This window comes from Hemitrygon akajei, chromosome 6 (assembly GCF_048418815.1).
Source record: "Hemitrygon akajei chromosome 6, sHemAka1.3, whole genome shotgun sequence".
NCBI lineage: Eukaryota > Metazoa > Chordata > Chondrichthyes > Myliobatiformes > Dasyatidae > Hemitrygon > Hemitrygon akajei.
In genome coordinates this window covers 8,620,828-8,638,487 of record NC_133129.1, presented here as the reverse complement: position 1 = coordinate 8,638,487, position 17,660 = coordinate 8,620,828, and the positions used below count along the sequence as shown (strand labels likewise).

Here is a 17,660-nt window from a genome sequence, read left to right as displayed (position 1 = left end):
GGATCTGGGAGTTCAGGTACATAATTCCCTGAAAGTGGCGTCACAGGTAGACAGGGTTGTAAAGAAGGCTTTTGGCATCCTGGCATTCATAAATCAAAGTATTGAGTATAGGAGTTGGGATGTTATGGTGAGGTTGTATAAGACATTGGTGAGGCCAAATTTGGAGTATTGTGTGCAGTTCTGGTCACCTAACTATAGGAAGGATATCAGTAAGATTGAAAGAGTGCAGAGAAGATTTACTAGGATGTTGCTGGGTCTTCAGGAGTTGAGTTGAATTACAGGGAAAGATTGAATAGGTTAGGACTTCATTCCTTGGAGTGTAGAAGAATGAGGGGAGATTTGATAGAGGTTTACAAAATTATGAAGAATATAGTAAATGCAAGTAGGCTCTTTCCACAGACTAGGAGAGATAAATACGAGAGGACATGGCTTTAGGGTGAAAGGGGAAAGATTTAGGGGGAGCTTCTTCATTCAGAGTGGTGGGAGTGTGGAACGAGCTGCCATCTGATGTGGTAAATGTGGGCTCACTTAAGTTTTTTAAGAATTGATTGGATAGATACATGGATGGGAGAGATCTGGAGAGTTATGGACTGGGTGTAGGTCAATGGGACGTGGAATAAAGTTTTGGCACAGACTAGAGGGGCTGAATGGCCTGTTTTCTGTGCTGTAGTGTTCTATGGTTCTAATCCATCTCTCCTGTCTTGCCCCCGTAACCTTTGATAACTTTGTTAATGAATTATCAGCCTATGATTAGGCCTGTGACAGTGGATTCTACAGCTTCACCATCCTCTGGCTAAGGTTGTTCACCTTCAGCTCTATACAAAAGGGGCATTCTTGCATTCTGATGCTGTACCCACTGGTCCTAAACTCCCCCACTATATAAAAATCATTATGCATCATGTGGGAGAGATTAACTTTAAGCTGGGCAAGTTGTTTACAAACATTTGGGGGAAAAAAACATGGCCTTAAGGAGAGTCAACGTGGCTTTGTGTTGGCCAGGTCAAGTCTCAGAGTCATACAGATCCTTCAGCTAATCTGGTTCATGCTGTCCAAGTTGGTCCAATTTGTCCACATATATCCCGTACCCCTCCAAGCCTTTCCTGTCCAAGTGCCTTTTCAAAGCTGTTGTACCTGCCTCGGCCAATTACTCTGGTAGTTCATTCCACAAGTGTTCCACTCAATCTTCTTCTCATTTTAAACCTGTGCACTCCAGTTCTTGATTCCTTAACCTTGTGAAAAATACTGAGTACACTCATCCTATCCATGCCCCTAATGATTATAAACACCTCTATAAGATCTCAGTCTCCTGTGGTCAGAGGAATAAAGCCCTAACTTGTTCAACCTTTCCGTGAAAACCCCGTCCCTCAAGTCCTGGTGAACTCCTTGTAAAACTTTAATGTGCTCTTTCCAGTTTAATAACATCTTCCCTTTTGCAGAATGACAAAAACTCTACAACTGCATCGTAATCTCCCAACTTTTATACTCCGTGCCCTGACTGATGAAGGCTAGTGTGATAAACAGCTTCTTCACTATCCTGTCTGCCCGTAATTCTACTTTCAAGAAATCATGTAAATACTCGTACTCCAGAATCCGTCTGTTCTCCAGCACTCCCTGGAGCCTGACTGCTCACTGTGAAAGCCCTACCTTGATGGGACTTTCCAAAATGTAACTCTCACTTGTCTGAATTAAACCTTTGTTGCCATTCCTTGACTCACTTACTCAGATGGTCAAGATCCTGCTGTAATTTTTGATGAGCATCTTCATTCAGCTTGTCCAAATCACTGATGTACCGTAGATTTCGCACTACAGAGCGCACCTGATTAAAAGCCGCTGGCTCTAATTTTAGAAAGAAAATCAATTTTGTACTTGTACTTGCACCAGATTTTCGGCCGCAGGTGTCCCACGTTGTAATATGAGAAATTTACACAGAAAGATATGGGAAAAAAGTAGCGGCTTATAATCCGACATCTACGGTAGATGACAAGCAACCCTGGGCCAGTACTGATCTAAGGCACACCAGGAGTCTCAGGACTCCTGTCTGAGAAACAGCTTTCCACTGTCAGCCACCATCAAGCCGACCATGTATCCAGTTAACTCTCCCAGCCGACTTATCAAAGGCCTTAGTACCCCAACTCAACCTCTGCCTTTCCAGATGCATGTAGATCCCTCCTAACCCTCCTAACCCTCCAAACCCTCCTAACCCTCCAAACCCTCCAAACCCTCCTAACCCTCCGGACGCAGGCTGTGGACCATGTCTAGATGAAGTTTAGGAAAACCTTTGCCAAGCTCTCTCATGATGACATCATCCAGAAGATTAAGATATTTGGGATCGATGTTGAAATGGCCAATTTGGATTCAGAACTGGCTTGCCCGTAGAAGCTGGGTTTTTGGTCAAAGAGACTTGTTCTCGCTGGGGGCCTGTGATTAGTGGTGTTCCGTAGGGATCTGTACTGGGACTGCGGCTGTCTGTGATTTATATAAATGACTTGGATGCAGACATGGTTCAAAGTGAGTTTATTATCTATGTGTGTATGTATATATATATATATATATATATATATATATATATATACTTAGATAATAAACTATATATAACTCTCTCTCTCTCTCTATATATATATATATATATACCGTAGATTCCGGATTATAAGCCGCTACTTTTTTCCCACATTTTGAACAGCTTTGAACTCTGCGGCCTTTAATCCAGAGCGGCTAATACATGGTTTTTTTTCATGCCGCCTCGTAAACATTTTGCCTCGTAACAGTAGACCAATTAAATTGATGAGTAGTTCACAGAGGTCCAATGAAATTGTACGATAAATCAAGCGCACTTTCACAATTAAATTATTGTAAATCAGTCATTTGTACTCACCCTCATCAACATGGAAAACACTCGAAGAAAAGCATTGTGCTGCCTTTATGGCAGTTACTTAGTTTATAATATTTTCGCTTAGTAATTCATTTCTTAGTTAAAGTTAGAAGTGTTTTAACTATATTTGTTTTCTGTACTACATCCCGGGGTGCTATGACGTCACACCCGGTTTCGCCGCGTCTTGTGGGATATATACGGGAAGGTGGGGGCATTACGCGAGCGCGTCAGACCCGATTAGACCCGATCGCGTTACGCGAGCTCATCAGACCCGAGCGCGTCAGACCCGAGCGCGTCAGACCCGAGCTCGTCAGACCCGAGCGCGTCAGACCCGAGCACATCAGACCCGATTAGACCCGATCGCGTTACGCGAGCTCATCAGACCCGAGCGAAAACGCTGCTTTTAAGTTAAAGGCGATCAATAACTTTTCCTGGTAGGCTGCAGTATATATATTTTTACCAGTCGCTAGGAGATATTGGAATGTTGTTCGTGCTGTTCAGTAAAAAAGTATATGCAACGTAATTTGTGTTACCGATACGTATGTATATTTAAAAGTAGCGGTGCGGCCTAAAATCCGGTGCGGCCTTTACAATTAAAAAATTGATTTTATTTCTAAAATTAGAGCCAGCGGCTTTTAATCAGGTGCGCTCTGTAGTCCGGAATCTACGGTATATATATAACATCACCATATACAGCCCTGCAGGCAAACTTAATAAACCCATAGAATAATAACCATAAGACAATCAATGGAAGACTGCACCAAATGGACTTTCGGCCGCTGTGCAAATACAAAAAGAAAGAAATCATAATAATAAAGAAATATTGAGAACATGAGTCCTTGAAAGTGACTCATAGGTTGTGGGAACATTTCAATGATGAGGCAAATGAAATTAAATGAAGTTACCTCCTTTGGTTCAAAAGACTGATGGCTGAGGGGTAATAACTGTTCCTGAACCTGGTGCTGTTAGTCCTGAGGCTCCTGTTCCTTCTTCCTGATGGCAGCAATGAGAAGAGAGCATGTCCTGGGCAGTAGGGATCCCTAATGATGGACGTTGCTTTCGTGCAGATGTGCTCGATGGGGGGGGGAGGGCTTTACCGTGATGGACAGAGCATTAGTCTTCACCTTTTGTGGGATTTTCTGTTCCCCACCAGGCTGTGATGCAGCCCGTCAATATACTCCCCACCTCACATCTATAGAAGTTTGCCAAAAGCTTTAGACAGGTCCTCCAAAATAATAACAGTTGTTGAGCCTCTCCACCTCTCTGATCTTGGATTTGTAAATTTGCAGGTGATTAGTGGCATTGTGGATAGTGAAGAAGGTTGGCAAAAAATACAACGGGATAGAGATTATTTACGGATATGGGCTGAGAAATGACAGGTGGAGTTTAACCCAGATAAATGTGAGGTGTTGCACCTCAGTAGGGCAAATGCAAGGAGACAGTACACTAAATGCAAGATCCCTAACAGTGTTGACGAGTAGAGGAATTTTGGGGTCCATGTTTTTGGCTCCTTGAAAGTGGCTGCACAGGTGGATAAGGTGGTTAAGAAGGCTTATGGAATACTCACTTTTATTAGTCGAGGCGTTGAGCTCAAAAGTCGAGAGATAATGTTGCAACTTTATAAAACTCTGGTTTGGCCACATCTGGAGTTTCTGGTCACCCTGCTGTAGGGTATTGTGGCTTTGGAAAGGGGGCAGAGAGTTTTACCAGGATGCTGCCTGGATTAGAGGGCTTGTGCTGTCATGAGACGCTGGATAAACTTGGGTTGTTTTGTCTGGAGTGGCGGAGGCTGAAGGGAGATCTCATGGAAGATTATGAGAGGCAATGATAGTCTCTGTTTCCCAGGGTTGACGTGTCTCATACCAGACGCATGACGGGGTCGTTTTAAAGGAGAGGTGAGGGACAAGTGATGGGTGCCTGGAATGCACTGCCCGGCCTGGGGTGGTGGTAGACGCTTTATAAACGTGCAAGGGATATGGGCGCTTTGTTGGCAGAATGGATTAGTTAAAGTTTAACAAGTCTGGTAGAGCAAAGGGGCTGTTGCTGTGGTGTGTGGGAGTGTCGGGGGAGGTCTGTAGGTGGTGTGGCTGAGCCCCCCCACTCCAACACTCACCTCATGTCTCGCTATTTTCTTTAGACCTTCCAAGAAGCACAAGAGGAAAAAACAGCAGAAGGTGAGGGATGAACGTCAGGGTCTGCGGCTTGGGGCTGGGCTGAGGTGTCTGTGTGCACGTGGAGAGGTGTTGCTGTCGGTGCACAGGGTGGGGTTTGCATACATGCTGGGTCAAGGGCAGTGTGCACATATGGGGTGGGGTTCGCGTACATGCTGGACAGTGTGCACATATGGCGTGGGGTTCGCATACATGCTGGGTCAAGGGCCATGTGCACATATGGGGTGGGGTTCGCATACATGCTGGGTCAAGGGCAGTGTACACGTATGGGGTGGGGTTCGCATACATGCTGGGTCAAGGGCAGTGTACACGTATGGGGTGGGGTTCGCATACATGCTGGACAGTGTACACGTATGGGGTGGGGTTCGCATACATGCTGGACAGTGCACATATGGGGTGGGGTTCGCATACATGCTGGGTCAAGGGCAGTGTACACGTATGGGGTGGGGTTCGCATACATGCTGGACAGTAAACATGTAAGGACAGAGTCCACAACTCTGTGGTTGCTGTCGATGAGCACGACATCTTCTGTGCCCTTCGCTCTCCCCGGAGCGTTGCACTTCCGCCTTCCTGGTCGATGGATCTCGTCCACCAGAGCTGACTTGCACACTAGGGCAGGCATGTCCCTATCTCACCAGGATAGGAGGCTGCCAGCCACCCTCACCTGGATTAGCCCGCCTGTGGCTGCTGTCAGATGCAAACAGCTACTTGGGGCCACAGGAGAGAGCTGAGTGTCCAGTGGAGCCCAAAGGTGAGTGAGCTGCCCCAGTATGGACACTCGCTAGAGGTGCTGCCTCTCCATGGACACCTCTCACTGACTGACTAGCAAGGGAATTCTTAAAACCAGCATAACAACTGCAGAATGTGTTGAGGCTTTACTTACAGGACGGCAGGGGGCGGGGGAGGTGTTCATCGACAGTTGTGTGAGCGGACATCGTCTCCTCTCCAGGTGTTGGATCCCACTGACTTCAGGACGCCCAGTGTGTCAGGCAGCCGGTCTGAGTCGGAGGCTGAGAGCGGTGAAGAGCACGAGAGGTGTCAGAACAGCGGTGGAGAGCACGAGAGGTGTCAGGACAGCGGTGAAGATAATTGGCCCACAGCTGGCATCTCACACACCGCGGAGCGGGAGGGGGCAGAAGGTGGGGTGTCCAAAGAGGCAGAGGACACGGGTCAGCAAGAGAGGGTCCGGACACCGAGCCCAGCAGCACCAGAACCGGCCCCCAGGTACCTCAGCTCTCACATCTCACATCTCCCCCTGTAGTTGTGGTGGGGGAGGGGTTCTGGGCTAGGAGGGGCAGTAGGCTCAGAGAGTGGCCTCACTGGAGAGTCAGGGGTGAAGGGAGTTGTGGGGAAGGCTCAGGGATGATGGGATGGGGAGATCTGGGCTGGGGCACAGTTTTCGGTGGGATGGATAGGTAGGTGAGGGTCCAGGACAAGCAGTCTGCAGAGGGAGGGGGTCTGGGGTGGGCAGATAGGTGAGGGTCCAGGACAAGCAGTTCTTGGAGGGCAGTGGTGGTCCAGGATGGGCAGACCATGGGGGAAGGGGAATCCTGGGGCGTGTGTGGGGGTTCCAGGATGGGCAGACCACGGGGGAATCTGGGGGAAGGGGAATCCTGGGGCGTGTGTGGGGGTTCCAGGATGGGCAGACCACGGGGGAATCTGGGGGAAGGGGAATCCTGGGGCGTGTGTGGGGGTTCCAGGATGGGCAGACCACGGGGGAATCTGGGGGAAGGGGAATCCTGGGGCGTGTGTGGGGGTTCCAGGATGGGCAGACCACGGGGGAATCTGGGGGAAGGGGAATCCTGGGGCGTGTGTGGGGGTTCCAGGATGGGCAGACCACGGGGGAATCTGGGGGAAGGGGAATCCTGGGGCGTGTGTGGGGGTTCCAGGATGGGCAGACCACGGGGGAATCTGGGGGAAGGGGAATCCTGGGGCGTGTGTGGGGGTTCCAGGATGGGCAGACCACGGGGGAATCTGGGGGAAGGGGAATCCTGGGGCGTGTGTGGGGGTTCCAGGATGGGCAGACCACGGGGGAATCTGGGGGAAGGGGAATCCTGGGGCGTGTGTGGGGGTTCCAGGATGGGCAGACCACGGGGGAATCTGGGGGAAGGGGAATCCTGGGGCGTGTGTGGGGGTTCCAGGATGGGCAGACCACGGGGGAATCTGGGGGAAGGGGAATCCTGGGGCGTGTGTGGGGGTTCCAGGATGGGCAGACCACGGGGGAATCTGGGGGAAGGGGAATCCTGGGGCGTGTGTGGGGGTTCCAGGATGGGCAGACCACGGGGGAATCTGGGGGAAGGGGAATCCTGGGGCGTGTGTGGGGGTTCCAGGATGGGCAGACCACGGGGGAATCTGGGGGAAGGGGAATCCTGGGGCGTGTATGGGGGTTCCAGGATGGGCAGACCACGGGGGAATCTGGGGGAAGGGGAATCCTGGGGCGTGTGTGGGGGTTCCAGGATGGGCAGACCACAGGGGAATCCTGGGGCGTGTATGGGGGTTCCAGGATGGGCGGGCTGCTGTGGTGGTGGGTTCCGGGGATAAATGGGCTGTCAGTGACTCTCCCAATTTTCAGGGTCCCCAAAACCAAAGGAAAAAAAGGAAAACAACAGAAGCATTCGGGGAGGCGACAGGAGTCGGTGAGTGGGGTGGGGGAGGAGAAAACATGGTGCTGAAATGTGGGTCAGACCCCTAATGTTAGAGTGTGAGTGTTGAGTGCAGAGAGTTTGGTGCCATCTGTCCTGGTTTCTGTAACGGAAAGTGGTGTCTCTGTGCCACAGGAAAGGAATCGTTGATTAACTGCTGGTCAAAGGCCTGTAAGAAATTAAGAGGCGGGGGGATATCGGGGAGAGGGGATTTTAAAGGAACCTAGGGTATACACAGTGAAAGGGAGGTGAGTGTTGATACTGGACCACTGGACAATGATGCTGGTGAGGTAGTAATGGGGGACAAAGAAATGGCAGATATACTTAAATACTTTGCATCTGTCTTCACTGTAGAAGACACCAACAGTGTGCCAGAGGTCTGTGAGTGTCAGGGAGCAGGAGTGAGTGCCATTGCTATTTAAAAAAGGAAAAGGTGTTAGGCAAACTGAAAGGTCTTAAGGTGGATAAGTCACCTGGGCTACGTGGACTACATCCCAGAGTCCTGAGAGAGGGTGTGGAAGATTGCAAATGTCACTGCACTCTTAAGAGAGAAAGGCAAATGAAAGGAAATGATAGGCCAGTTAGCCAAACCCCAGGGGTTGGGAAAGTGTTGGAGTTGATTATTCAGGATGAGGTTTCAAGGTACTTGGAGACTGATGAGTAAGTGAGTCAAAGTCAGCACGGTGGATCAGTATTGGGAGCACTACTTCTCACATTGTTTGTCAGTGATTTAAATAATGGAATTGATGTCTTTGTGGCAAAGTTTGTGGATGATATGAAGATAGGTGGAGGGGTAGGTAATGTTGAGGAAACAATGTGAATACAGCAGGACTTAGACAAATTGGAAGAATGGGCAAAAGAGTGGCAGATGGAATACAGTGTTGGCAAGTGTATGGTACTGCATTTTTGTGAAAGGATAGACTCCAAAGAACCGTCAGGGCTGCGGCAAGGATTATTGGTGTGAAGCTGCCCTCGATCCAAGACTTGTATGCATCTAGAGTCAGGAAGCGAACAAGCAGCATTATTGTAGACCCATCACACCCTGGACATCACCTGTTCCAACTCCTTCCTTCTGGTAGGCGCTTTAGATCACTGTATGCCAGGACAAATAGGTACAAGAACAGTTTCTTTCCGTATGCCATCAGTCTTATGAACACTTGAATTTTAGTCTATTATAAATCAAGTCCACCTGTACGTTCAATGAGGTGGACCTCATTGTATATAGTTTATGATTATTTGCACTATTGTTTTTGTTTGCTTTTCATTCTGTACAGAGAGAGCTCAGGGAAACCGGCATCAAATTCCCTGTGTGTGTCCTCATACTCGGCGATAGTAAAGGATTCTGATTCTGATTAGTGGGGACTATTATCAAAATGGGGAGAAGGTTCAAACATCAGAGGTTCAGAGGGACTTGGGAGTCCTCATGCAAGGCTCCCAGAAGGTTGATTTACAGGTCGAGTTTGTGATAAAGAAGGCAAATGCAGTGTTGCCATATTTATTTCAAGGGGAATAGAATATAAAAGCACGGAGATAATGCTGAGGTTTTAAAGACAGTAGGCAGGCCACTCTTGGAGTATTGTCAACAGTTCTGGGCCCCATATCTCTGGAAGGATATGTTGTCATTGGAGAGAGTCCAGAGGAAAATTATTCCAGGAATAAAAGGGTTAAATTATGAGGAGCGTTTGGCAGCTTTGAGCCTGTACTCACTGGAATTTACAACTATGTGGGGGGGCGGGGGGATCTCATTGAAACCTACTGAATGTTGAAAGGACGAGATAGGGTGGATGTTTCCTATGGTGGGGGTATCCAGAACTAGAGGACACAGCCTCAAAATTGAGGGGTGACCCTTTAGAACAGAGGTAAGGAGGAATTTCTTTTTACCCAGAGAGTAGTAAATCTATGGAATGCTCTGCCTCAGACTGCGGTGGAGGCCAAGTCCGTTTTTAAGGTGTATTTAAGGCAGAAGTTGATAGTTTTCTGATCAGTCAGGGTCAGAAAGATACGGCAAAAGGCAGGTGTATGGGGTTGACTGGGATCTGGGATCAGTCATGATGGAATGACAGAGCAGACTTGATGGGCCGAATGGCCTTAGTCTGCTCCTATGGTTTATGGTCTAAGGGAGGGAGACGTCAGCATAGCACAGCACAGACACACATGGGCTGTGAGGGTGAGATGTTAAAAGCCATTGGCGTTCCCGTCTGGGACAAAATGATCAGCACGTCTGGGACAAAATGGTCCTGCTGCCGGCCCAGGCCAGGACAAAATGACCACTGGGAGAGATTAATGCAATCAAACCATCAAAGTAGTTACCTGGAAGGTAAATCCTCTGCCGCAAGTTCCCCGACACTGACGGAGTAGATGGTCATGTGTTTAGATTTGCACGAGGCATGGGAAGTGGTGGATGTGGGTTCAATTTCCAAGTTTAAGAGAAATGGAAATAGGTCCGTGGATAGGAGGTTATGGAGGGTATGGTCCAGGAGCAGGTCAATGGGACTAGGCAGATTAATAGTTTGGCATTGGCTAGATTGGCCAAAGGGCCTCTTTCTGTGCTGTTTTCTAACTCTATTTGACAGGTGGTCCCAATAGCAGTGTGTGATGTGCAGGGAACTGAGCTTAGGATCAATTGTCACAAAATAATAGGGCTTCGATCTGGGAGGAGACATCTCCTGCAGTACCCCAGAGTTCAATTATTGACCCTGAGTTCTGACCCAGTGACCTGGAGGAGGAGGTGTGTTGTGATGAGGACCTTGTGGGACAGAAAACCCTGCATGTGGAGCTTGGAGTGGGGAAGTGAGGTCAGGTCTCAGGAGGAATCTCAAGGTGGATGAGATTGGAGAGAGGTCTCTGTTCCTGTGCACCAACTGCAGGTCGGTGCAGAGCTGCTTAGGATATGGGCAGGTTGTCTGCATCCAGAGTGTGTTAAACTAAGAACAAAGGGCGGCTACCATGTCTGACTGATGTATATAGGAACTTCTCTCCAATGGGTTGTGGTCACCAGGAGGGTATTTAAGAGACGGGCAGGGGGTGCAGTTGAGGGTGATGGGAAACTGGGAGTACGGTCACATTGAGTGTTGGGGAGGTGTGGAGCCCTGTGTGTTCACTGGGCTTTGGGGGTTAGGAGGGGGAATTCTCTCTGTGGGGTGTAGCTTTTAATCCCTGGTGTGTTTGGTGTATCTGCAGGACCCACTGAACTGTGTGATCTGTAACTGCCCGTTTTCATCCCGAAACAAGCTGTTCGAGCACTTGCGAGCAACCGGGCACGCGGCAGCAGTGCCAGACCAGAGAGCAGCTGACAGCCGGGCTTCCAGCGGGAGGCGAAAGAACCGATAATGCAGCCGGGCCCCGGAGTGGGCCAGCCGGGTGTACAGAGACCGCCAGAGCTGATGAGCGAGGTCCTGGGTCACTGGACACTGTACACCCCTGGCTGTCCACACATCCCCTCCTCACTGGGTTCCCTGCCCCTCACAGCCACTGTTGTTGGCTCCCAGAATTCCAACAACGGGCAGCCTTAGTGATAAATTAAAGGAGCCAGCCCTGTCTGCAGGAGAGACTCGTTCAGTGTGTGAACCAGACAGTGGACCGAATCTTTGTACACACAGACTGAGGCGGGGGTTAGGGCGGTGGTAGAAAGAATCTGCATGTGCTGGGAGGGAGAGTGGAATAACCAGTGGCAGGCTCCCACTGTGACTGGGAATTGACAGAATCCAGACCTCAGTGGCTACTGCTGGCCCTTTGGGAGACATCTACCCCCCTCAATGCCCCAGGGTGGTTGGGTTTGCTAAGTCCATGGCCCAGCGTCCCGACCTGGTATGGAGTGGGCAAGTCACTGTGATCCCTTTGAAATATTCTCCCTTCATAGGTCCGACAGCCAGAGATGAGGCCCCATTCTGTGCCAGCTGTGTGCCTCAGGTTCTGTACCAGGGCACTCTCAGTGGCAGGCCAGGCCATTCAGTCCCTCTAGCCTACTAGCGTTCAGCGAGAGTGCTCCCATATCTCCATTCCCTGTAGGTGGTGACGGAGAGTTGGGCTGCGGCCTTGTGGAGTGCAGGTTGTGGGAGAGATGGGACAGCTCCCGGTCTCGTGGTGGGGGGTGGGGGGGGGTGTTAACATGCAGCCTGGAGAATAAAATTAGCAATGTTCAATGTGGTTTTGCCTAAAGTGGGATTTCTGGCAAACGAAGGGCCACCCAGCTGGGGTGGAGTAGGAGTCAGGCTCAGAACGTCCGAATGGTTTTTGCACGTGGTTTCCTCAACAGTTTGAAAGTACAAAGGGGAAAGCGAGATGTCAAAAACAAGTCTTGTAATTTTGGGAAAGTGGTGACCCTGTGATCGAGAGAAGATAACGAAGGACTGGGGGGGGGGGGTAATGAGGCTGAAAGGAGAGGGCGTGGTTACAAGATGGGGTGGCGTGGGGTAATTCAAAACTGCTGTGTGGTGGAACTTTTCACATGCGTGGCTGAATCTCGGAACCCGCTGCCCAGAGTGGCGCTCGGAGCATGGAGTGGCCGTTCCAGGGCAGTGGTACTGACCGTGACCCAGCGGCCTGTGCCTGTCCGCTGAGCACTTCCCGATGAATGCCCCTCCTGTGTGACGTTACCCGGGCCGGGCTGCCTGCCCAGAGTGGCGCTCGGAGCATGGAGTGGCCGTTCCAGGGCAGTGGTACTGACCGTCGCACTCACCGTGACCCAGCGGCCTGTGCCTGTCCGCTGAGCACTTCCCGATGAATGCCCCTCCTGTGTGACGTTACCTGGGCCGGGCCGGGCCGCCTGCGTTTCCCAGATGGTGCAGGGCTGTCTCACTTCGCAACAGCTGAACTGGGTATTTTCGCGAGGCGGCTCCCAAAGGAGATCTCGGGGTTTGGATTCCACGAGCGTCACCGGCAGATCAGAGGTCGGTGTAGCCGGAGCTATTCCACAACCGTGGCGGGATGGGAAACAACACGCTGCTGCTCCCTGCGGGCGCAAGAACACCCCGACCAGAGGAGACCTGCTGTTGCTCCTGGTAAAAAACCTGGCAGCTCCGGCAGATGCTCACCTCCGGGAGCCGCGAACCCTGCCGAAGAAATTGTGCGGTCAGTACATGCCGCCTCTGACGGTGTTCCGTATATATGTATCTCTGAAGGGTCCTGAGGCGGAGAGCCGCCAGCTGGTATGCACACAAACCAGCCACTGACCGCCCGCCGCGATCGGACCCAATGCCTCCTGTTGCCCCAGAAGAAGTCCTTCAACTTCGTTTAGTCCTAGGGGCAAATACAATGGGGGGAACTAAAGTGACAATTGGTAGCAAAGAATGGAGGCTACAGTTGGTTGTTGACCAACACCCTGCCCAGGTAGGAGATTGGACGGAGTAGACCTGACCAGCGTCCCAGCCAGGGTAAGGCCTTCGTCTCTAAGTCCCACCAGTTCGTCGGCCAATTCTCCGCAGTGGAGCTTAGGTCGACACCCAGACAGAGGAGGTGCATTCCTTAGCTCTTCCGTCAGGGAGTCCATCTCCCACTGACCCACTAAAAGACCAGAGCACTTTCCCCAGTTGAGAGGAGAGCCGCAGAGAGTCTCACGTCCTCTGCAGGTCACTGGGGTCGGTGATCATAAGCCGAAAGGACTACTTTCATCTCCGGCTTGTGCAAAACCAGTGCTGTCATCTGCTTCCGAAGAAAGCACAGGAAGGGCTCTATGCAGACAGAGTACAGTTGCCCCGACATCAGGCAGCTCCTCCTGAAACAAAAGGGCCCCGTCAATGATCCATTTAACCTTTATTAAGCACTCTGCTGCAGTGTACAACAGATAGACACAGGCAACAAAATGAGATCCAATTCCGAATGCACGCAGAGTCCTGAGAAAAGGTTGTTATGTTTCACCCTGTTAAACACTTTAGTCATCGGTCCATCTAGTCCATGCCAAAACCATTTAAACTGCCTACTCCCATCACCAACACCCGGACCATCGCCCTCCATACCCCTACTATCCATGTATCTATCCACACTTACTTTGAAATCGAGCTCGCATGGATCACTTGTGCTGGCAGCTCATTCCACACTCCTGTTCCCGTTAAACTCTCCATCGTTCACCTTTACCCATGACCTCTGGTTCTATCCAGCCTCAGTGGAAAAAGCCTGCTTGTATTTACCCTACCTATACCCCTCATAATTTCGTAAGCCTCTAACAGATCTCCTTTCAGTCTTCTACGTTCCAAAGAATAAAGTCCAAACCTATTCAAACTTTCCTTCTAACTCGGGTCTCCCAGTCCCAGCAACATCCTTGTAAATTTTCTCTGTACTCCTTCCACCTTTTTTTTCATCTTTCCTCAAGCCAGGACACCCAAATTTATCCAAATTCCCTCGGGATCAATAAAGTATGTCTGTCTGTCTGTAAGTAGGTGACCACAACTGCACACAGTACTCCAAATTAGGCCTAGCCAACGTCTTATAGCAATTTAACATTACATCCCATCTCCTGTATTCAATACTTTGATTTATGAAACCCAATGGACCTAAAGCTTTATGACCTGTGCCGCCATCTCAACGAATTGTGGACCTGTATTCCCAGATCCCTCGGTGCCCAACCATTCACCGTGTAAGACTTCCCCTGACCAGTCCTACCAAAGTGCGACAGCTCACAATTGTCTGCAGTAAATTCCACCTGCCATTTTCCCAGGGTCTAGATCCCGATACAAGCTATGACAGCCTTCCAGTCTTCGTGGTGTCATCCGCAAATTTGCTGACCCAGTTAAACGCATTATCAACCAGATCGTTGATATAGATGACAAGCGGACCCAGCCGATCCCTGCGACACTCCCTCCAGTCAGAGAGGCAGCCATCTGCTACTGGCAACGAGAATCAGAATCGGCATGCTTCAGCAACTGGTTGTTGAAATGCCAGTACGTGGGCCTCACCTGCGTAGGCAGTAGGTTAACTCCACCCACAGCAGGCTGTGGTCAGAGAACCGCGGGCACGTGGGGGATGTGTGACCTGGGTCAAAAGATCCAAACAGCTGCTCTGAGGGCCAGAGTGATCTCTTCTCAAGCGACAATTGAAATAACTCCTGAGGACAATCCACTCACCTCTGTCATAGAGCCCAACAGCACAGCTATCTTACAAAGCAAGTATGCTGGCATTGGGCCGAACTGGTGGATACACATCAATAAAGTGTAATGGTACTGCACCCAAGCACACGGTGAGGAGCAGTAGGTAGGTGTCCTGGCTCGAGCTCGTGTACCTTCCGCATCTCCGGCTGGGTGTATGGAGCCAATGGTACCACCACCTCGCTCGAACTGGAGTTGAGGTGACTCATGCAGACCCTCCCATGCCAATCCAGGAACTCAGTGGATTTGACTCCTGGAATAGTGAGTTTCCTCACTGCATACCTCCATTCCCTGAGGACCGAGAGATGAGGGGGCCTGGAGTAAGGCTCTCTACTGTCTCCTTCCTGCCAGCACCCAGGCTAGCGGGAGCAGGCCTCCTTACCCTGTGTCTATGCACCCCTAACCGGGCTTTCAGGAACTTCCTGAAACAGTGTCACTTCTGAATCCCTCGCCATCTTTTTAAGGATGGTGTAGACAGATCACACAACCCCGGACAGGTCTGTTCATCGGTCAGTGGCTAGTCGGGCCTTATATTGTCAGCGCCAAGTGTCAAATAAGAACTCCTGAATATCCTCCATGGTAACAGTCTCCGGCAGGGGCCAAGCAATCTATAAGACCGTAAAATATAGGAGCATTTGGCCCATAGAGTCTGCTCCACCATTTCATCATGGCTGATCCATTTTCCTTCTCAGCCCCAATCTCCTGTCTTCTTCCAGAATCTCTTCATGCCCTGAATAGTCAAGAATCTGTCAGCCTCTGTCTTTAGGTATGTGAAGAGAAAAAAATTAGTTAAGACCAAAGTTGGGCCCTTGAAGGCAGAAACGGGTGAATTTATTATGTTGAACAAGGAAATGGCAGATGAGTTGAAAAGGTACTTTGGATCTGTCTTCACTAGGGAAGACACAGACAATCTCCCAGATGTAATAGTGGCCAGAGGACCTAGGGTAACGGAAGAACTGAAGGAAATTCACATTAGGCAGAAAATGGTGTTGGGTAGACTGATGGGACTGAAGGCTGAAAAATCCCCAGGGCCTGATGGTCTGCATCCCAGGGTACTTAAGGAGGTGGCTCTAGAAATTGTGGACACATTGGTAATCATTTTCCAATGTTCTATAGATTCAGGATCAGTTCCTGCAGATTGGAGGGTAGCTAATGTTATCCCACTTTTTAAGAAAGGAGGGAGAGAGAAAACAGGGAATTATAGACTAGTTAGACTGACATCAGTGGTGGGGAAGATGCTGGAGACAATTATAAAGGATGAAATAGCGGCACATTTGGATAGCAGTAACAGGATCGGTCCGAGTCAGCATGGATTTACGAAGGAGAAATCATGCTTGAATAATCTTATGGAATTTTTTGAGAATGTAACTATGAAAATGGACAAGGCAGAGCCAGTGGATGTAGTGTACCTGGACTTTCAGAAAGCCTTTGATAAGGTCCCACAAAGGAGATTAGTGGGCAAAATTAGAGCACATGGTATTGGGGGTAGGATACTGACATGGATAGAAAATTGGAAGGACTGAGATGGCCTGTTTCTGTGCTGTAACTGTTATATGGTTATACACAAAATATAAAAGACGGGTACCAGTTAAACAACACATACTTAAAACCACGAAGTACGTACTCCACAATCTGCCACTTTTGAGCACCTGAACTCATGATGCCTGTTGTATTCTTTTGCATCACACTTGCAAAACATATATGCTAATATACAGCTCCCCGAACAAATATACGGTCCCCCACTCTGGTGTCCCGAAGTGTCGGTAATCCATCCCAGCAAATTAACATGCAGTTTCCTCACTTGCATAAACACACATGCATACCACTTTTATATCTACCAGTTCAGCTCTCTGCATTTGTGATACCTTGTGTTCCCGTCCACTGACCTGAGCAGAAACAAGTGTAAGTGCTATTTTAGAAAATACCCACCCACTTAGACTTCCCGGATCACTGGCCACACGATGGGTCACGAAGGTATCCCACTTCTGACACCAAATGTTGCATGAATGAAATCACCAGAGTGTTACTGGTAGTAAATACAGAGCAGCTTTCAGTGGAAAGGTCTCCTGGCCGAATGTGGGGCTCGATAGTCATTTGCAAAACACAAAGGACAATTCCATATCTACAAAGTATAGACAATGCTTTCCTTTGAAGCTACTTACAAACTTCACACCTTCTGATTCACATCCATCCCACAGATGCCAGCAGCGTCTGTGGACCAGGATTCATGGCTTTTAGGAATACATTGATCCAAATTAAATCCACAATACATTATCCAGGAACAGAAGACCGGTGGCCAAAGCCATTGCTAAATGTAAATGACCTAAAATTGCTCAAGCATGTAGCCTCAAAACGATCAGCCCCTCCATCTATCTTCGTACTGGCCACAAAGCCATCAATTCCTTCATCCAAATCATGGACATATGATGTAAAAAGAACAGTCCCAACACAGACCTCTAGACATCAGCAGCCAATGCTCTATCCACGCTAATATCTTTCCTGTAATACCATGGGCTCACGAGTGGCACTTTGTCAAAGGCCTTCTTAAAATCCAAGTACACAACATCTACCGATTCTCCTTTGTCTATCCTGCTTGCTATTTCTTCAAATAATATCTCCTCTTCACTGATGATCAACACTGGTGCACCTCAGGGGTGTGTGCTCAGCCCACTGTGCTACTCTGTCTACCCAATGACTGTGTGGCTAGGCAGAGCTCAAATACCATCTATAAATTTGCTGATGATACAACCATTGTTGGTAGAATCTCAGGTGGTGACGTGAGGGTGTACAGGAGTGAGTTATGCCAACTAGTGGAATGGTGCCACAGCAGCAATCTTGCACTCAATGTCACTATGACAAAACAGCTGACTTCAGAAAGGGTATGAAGGAGCACATGATG

General features: G+C 49.4%; 1 protein-coding gene across 1 annotated transcript in view; it reads left to right on the top strand.

Annotated features, from left to right (window-relative positions):
• dnajc21 (DnaJ heat shock protein family (Hsp40) member C21) overlaps positions 1–11,774 on the top strand; it is a 45,579-nt gene extending 33,805 nt beyond the window's left edge. Inside the window, exons 9-12 of the mRNA XM_073047839.1 lie at positions 5,007–5,043; positions 5,990–6,264; positions 7,613–7,676; positions 10,863–11,774. Of these exons, the coding sequence (XP_072903940.1) occupies positions 5,007–5,043; positions 5,990–6,264; positions 7,613–7,676; positions 10,863–11,012 (526 nt within the window). The 3' untranslated portion in view covers positions 11,013–11,774. The remainder of the gene's footprint in view (positions 1–5,006; positions 5,044–5,989; positions 6,265–7,612; positions 7,677–10,862) is intronic.
• The last annotated feature ends 5,886 nt before the right edge of the window (positions 11,775–17,660 follow it).